Raw genomic sequence first — 24,182 nt, forward strand, 5'->3', positions numbered from 1 at the left:
GGGTACATTCAGTATAGAAAAGACCAATGAAACAAACACGGAAGAGCTCGCTAAAATAGTTGGGAAACATGGGATAGTCCTTGATAACTGTGATGCCCACAGTCCCTGACCACCGCACTCAGGTCCGTCAGGGTTAGGTGAATATAGACGACATACAGAGGTCCATCAGGGTTAGGTGAATATAGACGACATACAGAGGTCCATCAGGGTTAGGTGAATATAGACGACATACAGAGGTCCGTCAGGGTTAGGTGAATTTAGATGACATACAGAGGTCCATCAGGATTAGGTGAAGATAGACGACATACAGAGGTCCATCAGGGTTAGGTGAATATAGACGACATACAGAGGTCTGTCAGGGTAAGGTGAATATAGACGACATACAGAGGTCCATCAGGGTTAGGTGAATATAGACGACATACAGAGGTCCATCAGGGTTAGGTGAATATAGACGACATACAGAGGTCCATCAGGGTTAGGTGAATATAGACGACATACAGAGGTCCATCAGGGTTAGATAAATATAGACGATATACAGAGGTCTGTCAGGGTTAGGTGAATATAGACGACATACAGAAGTCCATCAGGGTTAGATAAATATAGACGACATACAGAGGTCCGTCAGGGTAGGTGAATATAGACCACATACAGATGTCCATCAGGGTAAGATGAATATAGACGACATACAGAGGTCCATCAGGGTAAGATGAATATAGACGACATACAGAGGTCCACCAGGATTAGGTGAATATAGACAATATACAGAGGTCTGTCAGGATTAGATGAATATAGACGACATACAGAGGTCCATCAGGGTTATGTGAATATAGACGACATACAGAGGTCTGTCAGGGCTAGGTGAATAGACACGACATACAGATGTCCATCAGGGTTAGGTGAATATAGACGACATACAGAGGTCCATCAGGGTTAGGTGAATATAGACGACATACAGAGGTCCGCCAGAATTAGGTGTATATGGACGTCATAAAGAGGTCCGTCAGGGTTAGGTAAATATAGACGGCATACAGAGGTCCATCAGGGTTAGATGAATATAGACGACATACAGAGGTCTGTCAGGGTAAGGTGAATATAGACGACATACAGAAGTCCATCAGGGTTAGATAAATATAGACGACATACAGAGGTCCACCAGGATTAGGTGAATGTAGACAATATACAGAGGTCTGTCAGGATTAGATGAATATAGACGACATACAGAGGTCCATCAGGGTTATGTGAATATAGACGACATACAGAGGTCCGTCAGGGCTAGGTGAATAGACACGACATACAGAGGTCCATCAGGGTTAGGTGAATATAGACGACATACAGAGGTCTGTCAGGGTAAGGTGAATATAGACGACATACAGAGGTCCATCAGGGTTAGGTGAATATAGACGACATACAGAGGTCCATCAGGGTTAGGTGAATATAGACGACATACAGAGGTCCGCCAGAATTAGGTGTATATGGACGTCATAAAGAGGTCCGTCAGGGTTAGGTGAATATAGACGGCATACAGAGGTCCATCAGGGTTAGATGAATATAAGCGACATAAAGAGGTCCACCAGGATTAGGTGAACATAGACAATATGCAGAGGTCCATCAGGATTAGATGAATATAGACGACATACAGAGGTCCATCAGGGATAGTTGAATATAGACGACATACAGAGGTCTGTCAGGGTTAGGTGAACATAGACGACATACAGAGGTCCATCAGGGTTAGGTGCATATAGACGACATACAGAGGTCCATCAGGGTTAGGTGTATAAAGACAACATACAGGATTATGTAAATATGGTCGGATAGGAGTTGAAGACAGTCTGCGTAAATGTTTATTTCCTATCTACAAGGTACTGCATATCATCAAGTGTTTACAGCGAATCGTGGCGTCTTAGACGACTGGGCCACCTGTATCCCCGAATAACAAAAAGCTGCATGGTACTGTATATCCTATAGCTGTAGCATGGTACTGTATGTCATACAGCTGCATGGCACTGCATATCCTATAGCTGCTGCATGGTACTGTATATCATATAGCTGCTGCATGGTAACGTATATCATTTAGCTGCTGCATGATACTGTATATCATATAGCTGCATGGTTCTGTATATCATATAGCTGCACGGTACTGTATATCATAAAGCTGTTGCATGGTACTGTATATCATATAGCTGCTGCATGATTCTGTATATCATAGAGTTGCATAGTACTGTATCATATAGCTGCTGCATGGTACTGTATATCATATAGCTGCTGCATGGTAATGTATATCATTTAGCTGCTGCATGATACTGTATATCATATAGCTGCATGGTTCTGTATATCATATAGCTGCACGGTACTGTATATCATAAAGCTGTTGCATAGTACTGTATATCATATAGCTGCTGCATGATTCTGTATATCATAGAGTTGCATAGTACTGTATCATATAGCTGCTGCATGGTACTGTATATCATATAGCTGCTGCATGGTACTGTATATCATATAGCTGCTGCATGGTACTGTATATTATATAGCTGCTGCATGGTACTGTATATCATATAGCTGCTGCATGGTAATGTATATCATTTAGCTGCTGCATGATACTGTATATCATATAGCTGCATGGTTCTGTATATCATATAGCTGCACGGTACTGTATATCATAAAGCTGTTGCATGGTACTGTATATCATATAGCTGCTGCATGATTCTGTATATCATAGAGTTGCATAGTACTGTATCATATAGCTGCTGCATGGTGCTGTATATCATATAGCTGCTGCATGGTACTGTATATCATATAGCTGCTGCATGGTACTGTATATTATATAGCTGCTGCATGGTACTGTATATCATATAGCTGATGCATGGTACTGTATATCATATAGCTACTGCATGGTGCTGTATATCATATAGCTGCTGCATGGTGCTGTATATCATATAGCTGCTTCATGGTACTGTATATCATATAGCTGCTGCATGTTTTGTATATCATAGAGTTGCAGAGTACTGTATCATATAGCTGCTGCGTGGTACTGTATATCATATAGCTGCTGCATGGTAATGTATATCATTTAGCTGCTGCATGATACTGTATATCATATAGCTGCATGGTTCTGTATATCATTTAGCTGCACGGTACTGTATATCATAAAGCTGTTGCATGATACTGTATATCATATAGCTGCTGCATGATTCTGTATATCATAGAGTTGCATAGTACTGTATCATATAGCTGCTGCATGGTACTGTATATTATATAGCTGCTGCATTGTACTGTATATCCTATAGCTGATGCATGGTACTGTATATTATATGGCTGCTGCATGGTACTGTATATCCTATAGCTGCTGCATGGTACTGTATATCCTATAGCTGCTGCATGGTACTGTATATCATATAGCTGCTGCATGGTACTGTATATCATATGGCTGCTGGATGGTACTGTATATCATATAGCTCCGGCATGGTACTGTATATCATATAGCTGCTGCATGGTACTGTATATCATATAGCTGATGCATGGTAATGTATATCACATAGCTCCGGCATGGTACTGTATATCATATGGCTGCTGCATGATACTGTATATCATATAGCTGCTGCATGATACTGTATATCATATAGCTGCTGCATGGTACTGTATATCATATGGCTGCTGCATGATACTGTATATCATATAGCTGATGCATGGTACTGTATATCATATAGCTGCATGGTACTGTATGTTATATAGCTGCTGCATGGTACTGTATATTATATGGCTGCTGCATGGTACTGTATATTATATAGCTGCTGCATGGTACTGTATATTATATAACTGCTGGATGGTACTGTATATCATATAGCTGATGCATGGTACTGTATATTATATGGCTGCTGTATAGTACTGTATATCATATGGCTGCTGCATAGTAATGTATATTATATGGCTGCTGCGTGGTACTGTATATCATATGACTGCTGCATGGTACTGTATATTATATAGCTGCTGCATGGTACTGTTTATTATATGGCTGCTGCATGGTACTGTATATCATATGGCTGCTGCATGGTACTGTATATTATATAGCTGCTGCATGGTACTGTTTATTATATGGCTGCTGCATGGTACTGTATATCATATAGCTGCTGCATGGTACTGTATATTATATAGCTGCTGCATGGTACTGTATATCATATAGCTGCTGCATGGTATTGTATATTATATAGCTGCTGCATGGTACTGTATATTATATAGCTGATGCATGGTACTGTATATCATATAGCTGCTGCATGGTGCTGTATATCATATAGCTGCTGCATGGTACTGTATATTATATAGCTGCTGCATGGTACTGTTTATTATATAGCTGCTGCATGGTACTGTATATCATATAGCTGCTGCATGGTGCTGTATATCATATAGCTGCTGCATGGTACTGTATATTATATAGCTGCTGCATGGTACTGTATATTATATAGCTGCTGCATGGTACTGTATATTATATAGCTGCTGCATGGTACTGTATATTATATGGCTGCTGCATGGTACTGTATATCATATAGCTGCTGCATGGTACTGTATATTATATAGCTGCTGCATGGTACTGTGTATTATATGGCTGCTGCATGGTACTGTATATCATATAGCTACATAGTTATGCGAGTGTTATTTTAACTGGTGTGGTCTGGTTTCTCTACCGCTATGTTCTGAATCCAAACAATCACAGAAAAGAAAAGATTCGTTATTTATTGATCATGTAATATACATTGTACCATTATCAAAATTGTAAAACGAATATATACAATATATTTTGTCACATGATATAATAAAATTAAGTTATCGTCGCCTCGTGTCGCCTGAGTGTATCACTGGAGTAAAGATTCTTGATTTCTTTCGAAGACTTGGAGTGACTTCCGCGTGGCTACCTGGGAACCGCCTGACAGTTGAACTGGCCGGCCGAGTGAGAGTCACGTACTATCCACACCTTATCAATCACAGCCCCCTTCTGCAAGAAAAAAACACAACTTGAATCAACTTCTTCACATTTCTGACGGCCAACCAAGTAATACCCGCCAAGTTAAATCCTGAAAACTGTTGTCGTCATGCATATGCATATATTACACAACCGCCTGACTCACTGACGGACAGTATAAGGTCCTTTTCAGAGATCACGTGTTGGGCAATATATGGACACGTGTTTTTCAGAGATCACGTGTTGGGCAATATATGACTCCTACGTGTACTTTTCAGAGATCATGTGTTGGGAAATATATGTACACGTGTTTGTCATAAATCACGTGTTGGGCAATATGTGACTCCTACATGTACTTTACAGAGATCATGTGCAGTGATTCCTGGCGGGACAGACCTTGTCAACCGACATTTCCTCCAGGTAGAGATGAGTTGTATTCTGCACTGTCATCCGGGTGTACCCATAGTCGTCTGTGTGGAAAGCGGTCCAGGGGAACAGTGTATGTTCAAATTTGGTTTGTCCTTCTCTGTCACCCTGAAAATAACAGTCATGTAATTATATCACATCCCTTAATCTACATATGCCATTTCCCCATATTACATATATCATTGCCCCCTGATTACATATATCATTGCCCCCAGTATTACATATATCATAGGCCCCATATTACATATATCATTGCCCCCTTATTACATATGCCATTTCCCCATATTACATATATCATTGTCCGCAGTTTTACATATATCATTGCCCCCTTATTACATATATCATTGTCCCCAGTATGACATATATCATTGCCCCCGTATTACATATATCATTGTCCCCAGTATGACATATATCATTCCCTCCTTATTACATATATCATTGTCCCCAGTATTACATACATCATTGTCTCTAGTATTACATATATCATTGCCCCCTTATTACATATATCAGTGTCTCTAGTATTACATATATCATTACCCCCTTATTACATATATATTGACCTAATATTACATATATCATTGCCTCCGTATTACATATATCATTGACCTAATATTATATATATTATTGCTTCCGTATTACTCATATCATTGCCCTAATATTACACATATCATTGCCCTAAAATTACATATACCATTGCCTCCGTATTAGACATATCATTGCCCTAATATTACATATACCATTGCCCTCATATTACATATACCATTGCCCCCTTATTACATATATCATTGCCTCCGCATTACTTATATCATTGCCTCCGTGTTACATATAGAATTGGTCCCCCATATTACATATATCATTGCCCCCATATTACATATACCATTGCCCTCATATTACATATACCATTGCCCCCTTATTACATATATCACTGCCTCCGTATTACTTATATCATTGCCTCCGTATTATATACATATCATTGCCTCTGTATTACTTATATCATTGCCTCCGTGTTACATATAGAATTTGTCCCCCAAATTACATATATCATTGCCCCCATATTACATATACCTCATCTATATAAACATTTATTTCATCTGCATTGAAATGTAGCAACATTTATATCTTTCAAGTGTTTCGTGTTGATTGAAGTGTTTCATCTGCATTGAAATTTGGCGACATTTATATCTATCAGTTGTTTCATCTTCTAAGACATCTAGCAACATTTATATCTATCAATAGTTTCATCTACATTGAAACCTTGCAACATGTATATCTATCACATATTTCCCCTGGACTCACGGCAGATCCAGTAACAATGTGCACGGGCGCCTGAGGGTTGACGTAGGGCTTGTCAATGCTGCCGTTGCAAATCTGAAAAATATGCCACACAAATAATTTGTACATCGTCCTATCATGTAATATTCCAAACCATTTCAAAATAACCTCACATACAAATCGCCGACTTCAAACATTAATATCTGAATAAGAACAAATAGTTGAATTGAGATGATCACATGTCACATGCCACTAGGGGGCGCTGCTCAGTGATCCGGATGTAGATGTGTTCGTGTGGGACTTCGAGACGTCCATATTGCAAACAGGTATTGAGAGTTAGGAAATGTCCTGTGCAGGAAGTGGACATGGTAGGTTTGTGGATGTAGGCAGGTTCTCGATGCAGACAGTGTACCCACCTTGGTCTTGTACACTGGCCACAGCCGCTCGTACGAATGTTCATGGGCATAGAACTCCAGGTCCACGCCATACTTGTAGAACAACTCCTCCAGACTAGCAGGGTAGTACTTGTTGCCATTTCTGATCTGTGAACAGATATATGTCAAACTAGAGCGTCAAAGAACGGCTTGGCCTTACTGCAAAATTCGAATTCATTGCAATTAATTGGTCACTTCTCGCACATGATCGTGATATAGTCGGAATTGTACAATTGGTAGACCTTTCTTATGAAGATGGAAACGTTTTTTCGCTTTTATTTTATGAAACCACCATCGACGTAGTAAATACGTCATTAACAAATAAAAAACTGACGATCATCACAATGTCGGGAAATGTTAATTCACTGAAGATGAAATTCAATCAAATCCGTTTGGGGGCCGCTTTCATTTGTTACAATTTGATTATGATGGTGGTCAACGATGACGGTGGTCGACGTACCGGGTTGTTGACGTTGTCACACAGGTTCTCTGCATCCTTGTTGGAGCAGTACATGGGTTTGTGGCCCATCACGATGATCCATGGCCGAGCTGCTCTGTTGCCCGGTAGGTTGGCTGCCTGGAGGTCCTTCTCCAGCCACTCGTACTGGGCGCGGATGTTCTCTGTGCTCACGCCGTAGTAGTACACCTCAGTGGAGAAGCTGATGATGTGGGCGGGGCCGATGTTCCAGCTGCAAATGTGTGGAACTCGTGTCAATGTGTGTCTGTGTGACACTTGTCAGTGTGTGACTGTGTGACACTTTTCAATGTGTGTCTGTGTAACGCTGTGTGTGTGCACGCTTCACCAGTAAATGTGTGTCTGTGTAACGCTGTGTGTGTATGCTTCACCAGTAAATGTATGTCTGTGTAACACTTGTCAATGTGTGTCTGTGTAACACTTGTCAATGTGTGTCTGTGTAACGCTGTGTGTATGCTTCACCAGTAAATGTGTGTCTGTGTAAGACTTGTCAATGTATCTGTGTAAGCCTTGTCAATCAGTCTGTGTAAGACGTGTCCATGTGTGTCTGTGTAACGCTGTGTGTTTATGCTAAACCAGTAAATGTGTGTCTGTGTAACACTTGTCAATGTGTGTCTGTGTAACGCTGTGTGTGTCTGTGTAACGCTGTGTGTGTATGCCTCACCAGTAAATGTGTGTCTGTGTAACGCTGTGTGTGTATGCTTCACCAGTAAATGTGCGTCTGTGTGCATGACTTGTGAGTGTGTTGTGTGCATTATCAGTGAATGTGATGTGTATGCCTAGATACTCTGATGTTCAATAATATTGCATAAATTGAGAACACATTCACGTTATCTATCTTTTTGTGAGATATGTTTGAAGAAATTAATGTGTGATAAGCAATACGATTACCATGGCGTGGTCTTGAATGTATAAATCCTACACAAAAGAATGGTTTGTAATGATTAAAGATTCCTACCTGAAATACATGCCCTCTCCATCACCGCCAGGCATTGTGAATCTGTTCCTGTAGTTGGAGAAGTTGCTGAAAGAGGAGGCATGTGGTGTATGTAAAGATGCTGCAAGTTCAGGAAACTCAGTGTATATCACATTGTTCAACACACGTCCTGTTCACTGCCAACATATCTATTAGTTGTGAGGAAAACTCTATGCATACGTCACTTCTTCAACAAGATACAGATATACTGAGAGGGGCGGACTCTTGATGCAATAGAGGTAGTATTCTTAACCTTACTACAAGGATAACTATTGTTTGATAATTACTTTGAATACAACACCTTTATTACATGATATACCATATACACCAAAGGGACCGGTGGGATCGAGCATCTAATATATATACATATATATATATATATATATATATATATATATATATATATATATATATATATATATATATATATATATATATATATATATGTATATATATATGTATATTCCTTTTGTTCCAGATATAGCATTTTATGACGTTAGTTGTATTTCCTTTTAGTCGTTTTATCGCCCTTCTGACGTCACGTATGACGTCACTATCCGTACATATGCATTTTCCTGTCTTGGGTAGACCATTTTCCCTGTAGTGTGACGTCGACCATGTGATCTCCAGTCCCACGCCTGACCCATCGTTGTAGAGGAGATGCTCTTAGTATTTGAGAGTATGTAAGGTATACCTGGCACAGCATTGTGGCGTCGTAGCCGACAGTGTAGTTCTTAGCTGTTGGATGGGGGCGCACGGGTGGCCCAGTTGTGCAGGGTTGCGCGCCAGAAACCTATGATTGTGGGTTTTCCCCAATCATGTTTTTTAGGTTTGTCAGCACCATACCCGTGCTCGTGGGTTTCACTGAAGTGGTAAACGTCTGAGACCTGCATCACTTCGGGCTTTCCTCCAACATTAAGCTGACACGCCATGATGTACCTGGGATACTGTTAAAAGCAGCGTTAACCCCAACTCACTCACTCACTCTGAGCTGGTGGGGGTCGAGTCCTGCTCTCTGGTTATGTTCCTCCAGGTCTAGGACATAACTGAAGCCGGCCTCTGTAGGTTAAATCCCGGAGGGATGTCAGCATAGCGAGACATGACATCCACTTGGCGCACGAAACAAAGACTTGACTTGAGGTCTGGAACGTCTCAGTAGTAGACCAAGCGATATCATCCTTGACGGACTCCAGTCTGCCGTTGAAAAACTTTTGGGCTGTAATAGTCCATGACAGGATGCTCCTGGTATGTGCTGACATGTCTGCTGTATGAGATGAAGCCTTCCATACCTGCTCTGAGTAGATATCATCTTGCATCTTGCCAATAAGGATATGGTCTGAGGAGCTGTGGACGAAACCTGACTGTTCTACGCCCATGCCAAGGGTAGGGATGACATGTCTGGCACCGGCAGCAACTGAGTCTGGCTTGTAGTGAACTTGCATCTTGGTCGCCAGCTTCCTCACTTGTCTGTGGTAGTCTTCATCGAGGGGCAATCATTCGTCCTCACTGACTGCAGGAAGGCCGAGCCTAAAGCTGTTAGCTCCGGACCTGTTCATTTACGTATCAATCATCTTGGTGACATAGTCGGTATAGGATGCATTGTATGGGAGCGTTGAATTCTTCAAACTTCGTCACTGGCTCCACATAACCCGCCAACTCAATCAATGGCTTGGTGGGGTGATATTCAGTTACAGTAGGACTGCATACCGGTTTTGGCTTTGAATACGTCTTCTGGGATAGTTTCAACATCATAGGAAGAGGCAGCTTTAGTGGCAGAATCACACCCCGAGACAAGCTGCATGGTGATAAAGGGTTGTGCTGACTCGGTTTCCTGATCTGAGGCTTGAGCTGCATGAGGCACGGTAACGTTGATCAGGAGATGACGTGTCCTCACACGTGGCTGTGTCACGGCATGCAAAGAGATACGTCTGCTGGGCCGGGCATCATTTGCAGGAGATTTCTCTCCTCATCTGGAGTCATGCTGATGCCTGTCTACATGCCTATCTACATGCCTGTCTACATGCCTGTCTACATGCCATCTGGGATGATACACCCTTGAAGCATGATCTCTCCCACGATAATCATGGTAAGACGAAGACTTACGAGACTCGTGATGCCTGCTGGTGACTTTTCTATTGTCAGGACTGCACACTGACTCGGCTTGACTGGGTGAATATTGATCCCTGGTATATGATGCCCTGTCATAATCTGATTTACCCGGGAGTTTTGAAGTAATGTTTTATTGCTGAGAGTTGCAAGACGTTTGTCGTTTTTTTTTGTTATGGATGAGGTAATGATTTCTGAGAAAGCATTTTGGTTAAAGGAGGCGTGTGGTATCACATGGGACTCTGGGGCTTCTTTACCCTCTTTACCCTGGGGACTCTTTACTCATCAGGTCCAGGCGTACGCCAGTGGCCCAAGGACCAGATTGGTACACCTGCTTGGCATCTATGTTGAGGGGCGATGGAGAGTCCATCTCCAACAATATGTTTCAAACTGACTACTTGCGAAAACTATCTTTCTTCTGCCCTAATCTGTGCAACCTGATCTCAGTTTGACTTTCTGGTCATTAAGACGATCACAAGAAATTACGGGGTATAATTGCAAACCAAACGTGATCAGGTGTGATCAAAACATTTTTAGGTTGGGTTTTCCTCACAACTCACAACTAATAGACATGTTTGCAGTGAAGAGGACGTCTGATGAACATCTAAAGATTTTATTGTGTGTCTGACAGCCAAAACAGGAATTTATGTCTATGACGAAAGAGATCAGCAAGAAGGGTTCGCACAATTGGTGCCCATGGGGATGCCTACCTTTTGCCAAAACATTTTGAAAGTCCAATATTTCAAAGATTGTTTTCTCACTAAACTTCAGAAGGCATTTGCTTTCATTTTTGACAGATTGCCCTGAACCTCTGAAGATAGATATGTAACTATATCTATGGTCACCACGTTTAGTAACAAATGCCCCATGGATCAAGGAATGAAGTTTTCCCGTCATGTTTGTTATGTGGGATAGTGGTGTACAAAGTTGGCAAATCAAATATTTTGACAGAATTGATCTGGTTTCATTTCTGAGATTGCGAAAGGTCAAGCAAATCCTTTGAGATTTTGAGAATCCTCATGATATTAATTCCACTTGTCTCAAATACGTTCTGTGAATATAAAGAAAGTCCTTCCTTGGTAGTAGTATGGATTATGGTTAATCTTTACTTGACAAGGGCTTGGTGGTACATCACTCTTTGTAGGGATCTTTACGGAGCTTTGGAAGCCAGATTGTCAAATGTACATGCCATTGGAAAGTAAACAAGCCCAACTTAGTATAATAGTGCTGATTTATGAAGTAAATGTGTTAACGTAATTAATTAATAGTCACATACTTAATTAAGTTCTTTCTATCTGTTACAGTTCATCTAATGTTTGTACTTCACAAGAAACAAGAATAGGAATAAAGAATAAAAGAAGTTCGAATTTCATGTTGTTATCAACAATGTATTTTCTGAAAAAAAAACAGTTTCATTGAGGCTGAATAACATCACTCCCGACAGAAATTGCTGTTTGACACAATGAAATATGTATTTTATTCGGATCAAATGTCCAAATGTAATTAGTAAATACATAAGAAATAGGTTATCGTACAACATAAATGACGATGAGACACGACCCTCAGGTTATCGACAAGAGAATATGTATGAGGCCAGTCATTTGATAATGGCAGATAACGGAAGTACTCACTATGCGTTTTCATGGTTGCCAACACACACCATATACGGCACCATGGCAGCGACGGGCTCCAACTGACGCATGAACTCATCTCCGAGTCGGGCATTATCCTGGAAATAGAATAAGTTATATATTTTGTTCCGACAACACTCCACCTTCTCCCACTACCAAGAGACAACACTCCACCTTCTTCCACTACCCACAGATAACACTCCACCTTCCCCACTACCCACAAACAACACTCCACCTTCCCCACTACCCACAGACAACACTCCACCTTCTTCCACTACCCACAGATAACACTCCACCTTCCCCACTACCCACAGACAACACTCCACCTTCGCCAACTACCCACAGAAAACACTCCACCTCCCCCACTACCCACTGACAACACTCCACCTTCCCAACTACCCAAAGACAACACTCCACCTTCTCCCACTACCCACAGGCAACACTCCACCTCCCCCACTATCCACAGTCAACGCTCCACCTTCTCCCACTACCCACAGACAATACTCCATCTTCTCGCACTACCAACAGACAACACTCCACCTTCCCCACTATCCACAGACAATACTCCACCTTCTCCCACTATCCACAGACAACACTCCACCTCCCCCCACTATCTTCCCCCACTACCCACAGACAACACTCCACCTTCTCCCACTACCCACAGACAACACTCCACCTTCCCCACAATCCATATACGACACTCCACCTTCTCCCACTATCCACAGACAACACTCCACCTTCCCCACTATCCACAGAAACACTCCACCTTCCCCACTACCCACAGACAACACTCCACCTTCTCCCACTACCCACTGACAACACTCTACCTTCCCCACTACCCACAGACAACACTCCACCTTCTCCCACTACCCACAGACAACACTCCACCTTCTTCCACTACCCACAGATAACACTCCACCTTCCCCACTATCTACAGACAACGCTCCACCTTCTCCCACTACCCACAGACAACACTCCACCTTCCCCGACTATCCACAGACAATACTCCACCTTCCCCCACTATCCACAGACAACACTCCACCTTCTCCACTATCCACAGACAATACTCCACCTTCCCCAATACCCACAGACAACACTCCACCTTCCCCACTACCTACAGATAACACTCCACCTTCTCCCACTACCCACAGACAACACTCCACCTTCTCCCACTACCCACAGACAACACTCCACCCTCTCCAACTATCCACAGACAACACTCCACCTTCCCCACTACCCACAGACAACATTCCACCCTCCCCCACTATCCACAGACAATACTCCACCTTCCCCCACTACCCACAGACAATACTCCACCTTCCCCCACTACCCACAGACAACACTCCACCTTCTCCACTACCCACAGACAACACTCAACCTTCTCCCACTACCCACAGACAACACTCCACCTTCCCCACTACCCACAGACAACATTCCACCCTCCCCCACTATCCACAGACAATACTCCACCTTCCCCCACTACCCACAGACAATACTCCACCTTCCCCCACTACCCACAGACAACACTCCACCTTCTTCACTACCCACAGATAACACTCCACCTTCCCCACTATCCACAGTCAACACTCCACCTTCTCCCACTACCCACAGACAACACCCCACCTTCTCCCACTACCCACAGACAACACTCTACCTTCCCCCACTATCCACAGACAATACTCCACCTTCCCCCACTACCCACAGACAACACTCCACCTCCCCCACTACCCACAGTCAACACTCCACCTCCCCCACTACCCACAGACAACACTCCACCTTCTCCACTACCCACAGACAACACTCAACCTTCTCCCACTACCCACTGACAACACTCCACCTTCTCCCACTACCCACAGACAATACTCCACCTTCCCCACTACCCACAGACATCACTCCACCTTCCCCACTACCCACAGACAACACCCCACCTCCCCCACTACCCACAGGCAACACTCCACCTCCCCCACTACCCACTGACAACACTCCACCTTCCCCACTACCCACTAACAACGCTCCACCTTCTCCCACTACCCACTTACAACACTCCACCCTCTTCAACTATCCACAGACAACACCCCACCTTCCCCACTACCCACATACAACACTCCACCTTCTCCCACTACCCACAGACAACACCCCACCTTCCCCACTACCCACAGACAATGCTCCACCTTCCCCACTACCCACAGACAATACTCCACCTTCCCCACTACCCACAGACAACAATCCACCTTCCCCCACTACCCACAGACAACACTCCACCTTCCCCCACTACCCACAGACAACACTCCACCTTCCCCACTACCCACAGAGAACACTCCACCTTCTCCACTATCCACAGACAATACTCCACCTTCCCCCACTACCCACAGACAATACTCCACCTTTCCCACTACCCACAGACAACACTCCACCTTCCCCACTATCCACAGACAATACTCCACCTTCCCCCACTACCGACAGACAACACCCCACCTTCTCCCACTACCCACAGACAATACTCCACCTTCTCCCACTACCCACAAACAACACCCCAACTTTCCCACTACCCACTAACAACACTCCACCCTCTCCAACTATCCACAGACAACACCCCACCTTCCCCACTAGCCACAGACAACACTCCACCTTCTCCCACTACCCACAGACAACACTCCACCTTCCCCACTACCCACAGACAACACCCCACCTTCTCCCACTACCCACAGACAATACTCCACCTTCTCCACTACCCACAGACAATACTCCACCTTCCCCACTACCTACAGATAACACTCCACCTTCCCCACTATCCACAGACAATACTCCACCTTCCCCCACTACCCACAGACAATACTCCACCTCCCCCACTACCCACAGGCAACACTCCACCTCCCCCACTACCCACTTACAACACTCCACCCTCTTCAACTCTCCACAGACAACACCCCACCTTCCCCACTACCCACAGACAACACTCCACCTTCTCCCACTACCCACAGACAACACCCCACCTTCCCCACTACCCACAGACAATGCTCCACCTTCCCCCACTACCCACAGACAATACTCCACCTTCCCCACTACCCACAGACAACACCCCACCTTCCCCCACTACCCACAGACAATACTCCACCTTCTCCCACTACCCACAGACAAGACTCTTCCCCCAAACCCACAGACAAAACGCCACCTGCCCCAACAACCCTTAAGCTGATACTCACGGTGTCAAAGTCATAGGCGAAGTCCCCTGTAAAGAAAAGCACACATTGATGTAAAGGAAGCATGTAAAACCCGGGAACATATAGAGGTAAATTATGGGAAAACACAAGCACAGGTAACTTATACATGTGTTGTGAAGTGGGATTTTGTTATTTATTGCACTTATGTAGTGCTAATGTGTGTTGATGCTTGTGCACGCACACCCACGTGTATACAGCATACATACGAGGGCTGGTCAATAAGTTCTAAGCCTGACTAACATTCAACTACGCGCCATAACAAAGTAAACTACATTGTTGGAGTACTTCATTTGGTCATTTCTTTACTTTAGAGAAAAGTATTCCCCAAGAAATTCATGAAGGCATGTCACAAGTGTATGGGGATAAGTGCTTTAGCTATTCCATTGTTAATCGTTGGGCAGCCATGTTTAAGCTGGGAGAACAAGCCTTGATGATGACCCTAGGTCTGGACGTCCCTCAACTTCCATCAATGAAGACTCAATCAAGGAGATAGAAAAACTTATACTGTCAGATAGACGTATTTCCATTGATGAACTTGAGGAAGACACAGGTCTAAGCCATGGATCCGTTGTAACGATTATTCATGAACATTTACAGATGAATAAGAAGCCAAAGCTTCTAAATTATGATCATAAGGAAAAAAGAGCTGACATTGCCAGAGAAAATTTAGAGCTAATTGAGGAGTGACATTAGTAACGGGTAATGAAACTTGGGTCTACCACTATAATCCCCAGTCAAAACGTCAATCCATGGAATGACACTGTTCCACTCCTCCGACACCAAAGTCTTCAAGATCAGTGAAGAAGGTTATGGCCACTGTATTCAGGGATGCAAATGGTGTGATTACCGATTTGATTCATCGCCTGAGAGATTCTATCAAACAAAAACGCTGAGGAATGTTGACTGCTGGAGGTCTAGTACTCCACCTTCGTGGACAGCGCCACGACGACAACGATTACCTCAAAGCTGCCGTGAATGGGTATTTCAGGGTGGCTTTAGAAAACTTCTTCATGACTGGAATTGAAAAGCTTCACGATTGATATAAGAAGTGTATTAAAAAGCAGCGAGATTATTCTGAAAAATAAGATTAAAAAGACTTTTACAATTGTTGGTTTTGTTTATAAGACTTAGAACTTATTTATCAACCCTCGTACAGCAACACAAGCTCGTCACGTACCCACGTGCATAATGGCGTCAAAGTGTCCGGCCTCTGCCTCTTCTTGTAGATAAGGCAATGCACGTGGATTCTCATTGCCAAGGTCACCAAAGACAGCAAGTTGGGGACTCCAGTCACTGCCCCCTTTCATCGCCCTGAAGGTGAAGAGGGAGCTGTAGCCGGCGTCACTCCCGCATCTGTAGGCTGGAACATAGAAGCACGGTCTTGAGCATCTTGTCCACGCATGCGCACGGTAGTCAGGTATCTTAAACAAGTACACATCTCGAATAAATCAATACATCGGTAGACACGGGATCTATATCTAGTCACTGTATTGGTGGCCCAGCTTCAGGCCTGACAGTAGTACACGGTGTATATAGAGTACACGTCTCTCCGTACCACCATCAGTAGACACGGGATCTATATCTACTCACTGTATTGGTGGCCCAGCTTCAGGCCTGACAGTAGTACACGGTGTATATAGAGTACACGTCTCTCCGTACCACCATCAGTAGACACGGGATCTATATCTACTCACTGTATTGGTGGCCCAGCTTCAGGCCTGACAGTAGTACACGGTGTATGTAGAGTACTCGTCTCTCTGTGCCACCATCAGTAGACACGGGATCTATATCTACTCACTGTATTGGTGGTCCAGCTTCAGGCCTGACAGTAGTACACGGTGTATGTAGAGTACTCGTCTCTCTGTGCCACCATCAGTAGACACGGGATCTATATCTACTCACTGTATTGGTGGCCCAGCTTCAGTCCTGACAGTAGTACACGGTGTATGTAGAGTACTCGTCTCTCTGTGCCACCATCAGTAGACACGGGATCTATATCTACTCACTGTATTGGTGGCCCAGCTTCAGGCCTGACAGTAGTACACGGTGTATGTAGAGTACTCGTCTCTCTGTGCCACCATCAGTAGACACGGGATCTATATCTACTCACTGTATTGGTGGCCCAGCTTCAGGCCTGACAGTAGTACACGGTGTATGTAGAGTACCCGCTTCTCTGTGGCACCATCAGTAGACACGGGATCTATATCTACTCACTGTATTGGTGGCCCAGCTTCAGGCCTGACAGTAGTACACGGTGTATGTAGAGTACCCGCTTCTCTGTGCCACCATCAGTGAACACGGTGGTTTTTCCGTACTGGGTCTGGTCGAGTTTCCCCTCGCCGTAGTTGACGGTGGCGGTGCCGGCCTCGTCGAGTGTCACCCACGTCACCACCATCTGGTCGGGAGTGGCTAAAATATCAAAATTTACATGAGAAATATCCTACATTCAAAGTTACATATGTTAATTTAGTTGTGCGATTGTCTACAGACGTGTGTGTATAGTCGCATACTTGTGTTGCGTAACCTTGCCATTTTAGGAGAAGTCATATGTTTGTTCCGTAACACTGACAGGTTTAGGAGAAGTCATATGTTTGTTGTGTAACATTGACAGGTTTAGGAGAAGTCATATGTTTGTTGTGTAACATTGACAGGTTTAGGAGACGTCATATGTTTGTTGTGTAACATTGACAGGTTTAGGAGAAGTCATATGTTTGTTGTGTAACATTGACAGGTTTAGGAGAAGTCATATGTTTGTTGTGTAACATTGACAGGTTTAGGAGAAGTCATATGTTTGTTGTGTAACATTGACAGGTTTAGGAGAAGTTATATGTTTGTTGTGTAACATTGACAGATTTAGGAGACGTCATATGTTTGTTGTGTAACATTGACAGGTTAATGAGAAGTCATATGTTTGTTGTGTAACATTGGCAGATTTAGGAGACGTCATATGTTTGTTGTGTAACATTGACAGGTTTATGAGAAGTCATATGTTTGTTGTGTAACATTGACAGGTTTAGGAGAAGTCATATGTTTCTTGTGTTACTGTCCCAGGAGGAACTGAGGATATTTTCGGACACATTCTGATCCGAATAGTTTTGATATCCCGCTACGAAGTGGGACGTGGATATTGACATGACATGGGTGTTACGTTTCGTTACGTTTCCGTTACGTTTTGTTTCCGGAGCATAATTAGGAAACCGTTTCATGCTTTATTACTGAACTTTTCAAATGTATCAAACACATTCTCAAGTGGTTACTTTTGATGTGTCCTCAGCAACATACCGGAATTAGACTCCTGTACCCGTAGTATTCGTTTCCGGAGCTTGACACATGATGAACTGGTGCCTTTTGCTGTTTCCTTGACAACAAGTTGGACTTTAAAACCCAAATACCGGCTGCTATCACTACCAGAGTGTAAGTTAAAAACAGATCGGTTGTTGTGTTCATTTCTGGACCATATATTGAATATTTAAAAAATATAATCCATGAAACTTTATACCCATATTAACAGAGTACTGACATTTTCATTCTATTTTGGATTTTCTATAAACTGATTAAAGCAGGGGGGTCTGATTACCTAATTGAGATGTTGAACACTTGCCAAAGGAACTTGTACAAGGTATATGGTGAAGTGGAAAAAACACAAACCACAATTTACAGGAGGCGCCCGAACCAGCCAACTTCCTCGCAGTCAGTTTAGTACTTTCCAAACATATCCAGTGAACTTGTCAAGTCTGAGTTAACAAATTGCTGCCGTAAATTATTTCATTGTTGTTGTTGTTGAACGTGATAGGGGTCCGAATGATATTGTTTATCTGTATGTGTATATAGGCCAATGGCCTTGCATACAATAAAGATTGATTGATTGATTGAATGGACAGAGAAATAGAAAAGAATGAGTACCGAGCTGTCAAGTTTTTGACTTTAGAGAAAAGTACTCCTCCAAAAGTTCATGACCGCATGTGACAAATGTATGGGGATAAGTGCTTTAGCTATTCCACTGTTAAGCGTTGGGCAGCTATATTAAAGGCTGGGAGAACAAGCCTTGATGATGACCCTAGGTCTGGACGTCCCTCAACAGGTCTAAGCCATGGATACATTGAAACTATTATTCATGAGCATTTACAGATTAATAAGATGTCTGCTTGTTTGGGTTAATTGAGGAGGATTTCGTCAAGCTAAAAAGAGATTAGTAACGGGTGATGAAACATGGGTAACTATGATCCCGAGTCAAAACGTCAATCCATGGAATGACACGATGCCACTTCTCCGACAACAAATATATTTAAGTCTTCAAGATCAATGAAGAACGTTAAGGTCACTGGTATCTGGGGTGAAAAGGGTGTGATCCTTGTTGATTACTTAGAAAGTCAAAAGATGCCTATCATGCTGATTGACTTCATCGCCTGAGATTCTATCAAAATAAAGCTGCGAGGAATGTTGACTGCTGGAGATCTATTACTTCATGACAATGCCTCTTCTCACACCTCTCGACATGCAAAGGCTGCTGTCCAACAATGTGCTTTCGAAGGGCTTCCTCACCCTCCATAGTCGCCAGACCTAGCACCAAGTGTTTTCCCTTGTTTCCTAAACTGAAAGAACATCTTCATGGAAAGCGCCAACAATGACCTAAAAGCTGCCGTGAATGGGTTTTACAGGGTGGCTTCAGAAAACTTCTTCCTGACTGGAATTGAAAAGCTTCACTCTCGATATGAGAAGTGTATTGAAAATCAGGGAGATCATGTTTAAAAAAATAAAGACACTTTCACAATTATAAGTGGAGGATTTGTGTTTTGTGTTCATGTGGAGCAAACAATAAATTCAGACGTGAAAATGACGTCACAGCGCCCAACTAAAGACACAAAGTGCGGATCACAGTGCATGACGGGCTCCCAATGGCACGTGCACCTTCCTGCAAGTCCGGATGTACTGTCGGTCGATGAGATGATGTGTGGAGCTCTGATGGACAGCTGTCAACGAGATATCATTGCGATATCGCCTGCTGAGGCCACTGTTACAGATGTCAGTTACCTACACTGACATCTACCTCCATTGTTTTTCTGTCATCGTTTCTATATCTGTATTGAAACTGTTCGAGGCAGGAAACGTAATTCACAAACAGAGACACCCTCCACATGGAAACACCCTTCACATAAGGACTATCTCCATATAGAGGCACTCTCAACGCTTACACTTTGCATGTCATCCCCTCATCTAAAGACCCCATCTATATAGAGACACCCTTCTTATAGAGACACCCTGCAGACAAAGACCACCTTCATATAGTCACCCTGCAGATAACGACCACCTTCATATAGACACCCTGCAGATAACGACCACCTCCATATAGACACCCTGCAGAAAAAGACCACCTTCATATAGACACCCTGCAGATAACGACCACCTTCATATAGACACCCTGCAGATAACGCCAAAGTTCATATAGACACCCTGCAGTTAAGGACCACCTTCATATACAGACACCCTGCAGAAAAGGACCACCTTCATATCGAGAGAGCCTGCAGATAAGGATAAACTCTCGGATAATATGTCAATGATGACTGTCAAAGGCTCTGTCCGTGTGAGTGTGTTGTATCCGTGTGTGACTTACTGTATAAAAGTCCATTCACATAATCAAACACGTGGAAGTCATGATATTGGTCTGAGTAACTCTCAATATCTTCCTGCAACATTATGTCCACGAAAACAGAATATATGATGGTCACAACATGTTACAAATAAATAGAATGGATTGAATAGAAACATTGCTGAAAGGCCTGGTTTTATTGGGAGTCAGATCGGATCAGATCAGGATTACGAAAGGTCATTTCTACCATCTGCCCACTCAAAGGTAAAGACTTATTTAGGAGATAAACAGTCCATGTTTTCAACAAAGAGATATGTCACCTGTCGGTCGATTTGTTACCGGTTCTTTTGAAGCCTTTAAGGGTGCCTGCTTCGTGTTAGCTTACAAAGTAGTCGCTTTCTAAATGTGATGGGAGCGTTGTGCAGGTGACTAAACGATATGTGTATATATACGACATGCTTTGTTTAAAGTCGATTACCGACGATTCCATAATTGAAAACGACAATCTATGCCAAAAAATGTCAGACTCATCTCATGAAACGTCCTTCAAGGACACCATAATGTTCACGTTGGATTTCGTCATGGATGGAGACACATATACTTGTTTTGAATGCATCGTGAATGATGCAGGGCGTTTAAGCGCTATGCTGGCAAGTCCGCGATATACTAGCCCGTCAGTATGGACCATGTATGTTCTGTTCGAATAATGCACATTAATGTATGTCAACAGCAGACCACTCGTCATGTGACCGTGTGACGATGTGTCATATTCCTGCAGAAAGCACACGTATACAACCTATTAAATACATACCTCCGTACGACAGATGGATCTGCTCTGGTTGTGGGTAGACGGTCCTATGGTCCAGGATCCCCTGTGTGGCGAGGACGAGCGCGGGGAAAACAACCCCGCAGACGACACAACTCCACTTCATGTCTCTTGTTCCTGTCAGCTCCAATACTCGCTGGCAACTAACTGTCTCCCGCGGCTCAGTAACTATCTAAACCTGGTGAGGTCACCTGTTCCGAGATAAACACACGTGATCTCAACTTCCCAATGACAACAGCATGTATCATATAGAGAGAGAGCACGTGAGGTGTTTCTGACGCGCTAATACAGGAGAACACTGACCCCAGGGTCGGATGTTTGTCATTAGTAGGTGAACTGTGAGGCGTTACACATTGATATATTGATATATTGATATACTGATATTGCGACGAGTTCCTGCCATACTGCTCACAGGCACTGTACGTAGAGGAAATGTCCGAGCAATTCTCCATTTCCTAAAGCTGAGACCCACTATTTTTTAAGGAATGGGAAGTTATGAGAAATTTACAATTCAGGTACAACAACATATTGAGTTTGTTCATATAGAGAAGGGCCATGCCAAGATATAACGTGTGCTGTCACACAGTAGTTCAACATTCTCACTCAAATGTTCCTCGTGAGCTTCAGCACCTCATAGACCGGCAGCCCAGAGCACTTTGGTCAAACGAACAAGGTACCAATATCCGAACACAGGAACATTTACTGTGTAACCCAACATATTCATATACGGATGTCTGCCGGGGAGCCCCTGCTGCGTGTGGCCCCTGGCCCCCCAAAAGAAGGGGCCATTCAAGGGCTGTATCAAACATTGGAGGTACCACATGAAAGTAAGTGTAAATGAACTGGTTTATCTCACAGAGTACAGAATGGGCCACGCCAGACAAATCATCTTCTGCATAAGGCCTGCCAGACACCCCCAGAGAGGGTCCCAAAATTTGGGCTGGGTTAAACAATGGAGGTACCACATGAAATCAACATAAAATGAACTATTACACTCTACTAAGTATAAAATACTCATTGCCAGACAAATCGTCTGCTGCATAAGGCCCGCCAGACACCCCCAAATGTTGACCTTTAATGCACTCAGTGGACACTCTGGTAAAATTTGACTAGAGTAAACATTCAAAGTACCAGATGGAAGTAAGTTTAGATGAACAGGTACATGTTACTGAGTACCACACGGCCCATACCTGACAAATTTTCCTCTGCATAAGGTCCGCCAGACCCCCCAGAGAGGGTCCCAAAATTTGGGCTGGGTTAAACATTGGAGGTTCCACATGAAACCAACATAAAATGAACAATTGCACTCTACTTATTGCACAATACCCATTGCCAGACAAATCATCTTCTGCATAAGGCCCGCCAGACACCCACAAAAAGTTGACCCTTCAGATATACACGGATAAAATTGGTCTGGAATATATATCGATTGTACCACATGAAGGTACGTTTGAATGAACAGGTTCATATCACAGAGTACAGAATGGGCCACACCAGACAAATCTTCCTCTGCATAAGGCTTAAACATTGGAGGTATCACATGGAACCAACATAAAATGAACTATTACACTCTACTTATTACAAAGGCCCGCCAGACACATCCTCTCCCCACCCCACACAGTTGACCCTCTGTAATCCCCGTGTGCATAATGAAACATTGGACATCAGCTCTGAGAGTCAACAGATGGTCAAATTTATGTTTTGTTCTTAAAGATGGAAGGATTTTATTGAGATTAAAATCACGTATTTATAAAATCAGGTCTCTGAATACTAGTATTGATATCATAGATTAGGCCTATCGTTGAAATGTAATGCAAATGGCATGAATCTGAATCTTGTGAATATATATCTGATCAGCTATGAAGTCCTCAAAGCCTGCTACAGCCTGATAGCTTGGCTATGGATTCCTACAAGCCAGATAGGCATATGATGCTATGTGCCCTTATTTTTATATACTTAACAACAAAAGTTCCTGTGACATTGAATAAGATTTAATGCAAAGTTATGTTTTTACCTAATCTGAAACAATTTCGGTTTGCAACAGATAAAAAAACTCCTATAAGTGTTCAAATGGTTTTAATTTGTCATACTGACTTCGGAAAATGCGTGATTTCATTAAAAAAAACATGAACATGCCAAAATGTCAATTTACAAATCAATAGCGTGTGTGTCCGCCTCTGATTGCGATGCAAGCAACACATCTTCGTCTCATGGAATGGACCAGGCGTCGCACAAAGATCTGTGGGATATCTGTCCATATCTGCTGGAGCATGTTTC

General features: G+C 43.2%; 1 protein-coding gene across 3 annotated transcripts in view; it reads right to left on the minus strand.

Annotated features, from left to right (window-relative positions):
• Positions 1–4,704: 4,704 nt before the first annotated feature.
• Positions 4,705–24,182, minus strand: part of LOC139442476 (acid phosphatase type 7-like) — a 29,505-nt gene continuing 10,027 nt past the window's right edge. Inside the window, exons 2-12 of one of the 3 annotated variants that reach the window (XM_071223286.1) lie at positions 21,891–22,096; positions 17,707–17,901; positions 16,670–16,852; positions 15,475–15,500; positions 12,272–12,369; positions 8,517–8,582; positions 7,544–7,772; positions 7,066–7,191; positions 6,674–6,745; positions 5,348–5,485; positions 4,705–4,984 (exon numbers count right to left, since the gene is read on the minus strand). In XM_071223286.1, coding sequence (XP_071079387.1) covers positions 4,901–4,984; positions 5,348–5,485; positions 6,674–6,745; positions 7,066–7,191; positions 7,544–7,772; positions 8,517–8,582; positions 12,272–12,369; positions 15,475–15,500; positions 16,670–16,852; positions 17,707–17,901; positions 21,891–22,011 — 1,338 coding nt within the window. In that variant the 5' untranslated portion in view covers positions 22,012–22,096 and the 3' untranslated portion in view covers positions 4,705–4,900. Of the gene's footprint in view, positions 4,985–5,347; positions 5,486–6,673; positions 6,746–7,065; positions 7,192–7,543; positions 7,773–8,516; positions 8,583–12,271; positions 12,370–15,474; positions 15,501–16,669; positions 16,853–16,978; positions 17,040–17,186; positions 17,277–17,706; positions 17,902–21,890; positions 22,097–24,182 lie in introns of those variants that run through there. The other 2 variants (XM_071223285.1, XM_071223284.1) reach the window with 2 other exon arrangements.

The sequence above is a fragment of the Haliotis cracherodii genome, unplaced genomic scaffold, assembly GCF_022045235.1.
Source record: "Haliotis cracherodii isolate W230 unplaced genomic scaffold, xgHalCrac1.p SCAF_5, whole genome shotgun sequence".
Taxonomy (NCBI): Eukaryota; Metazoa; Mollusca; class Gastropoda; order Lepetellida; family Haliotidae; genus Haliotis; species Haliotis cracherodii.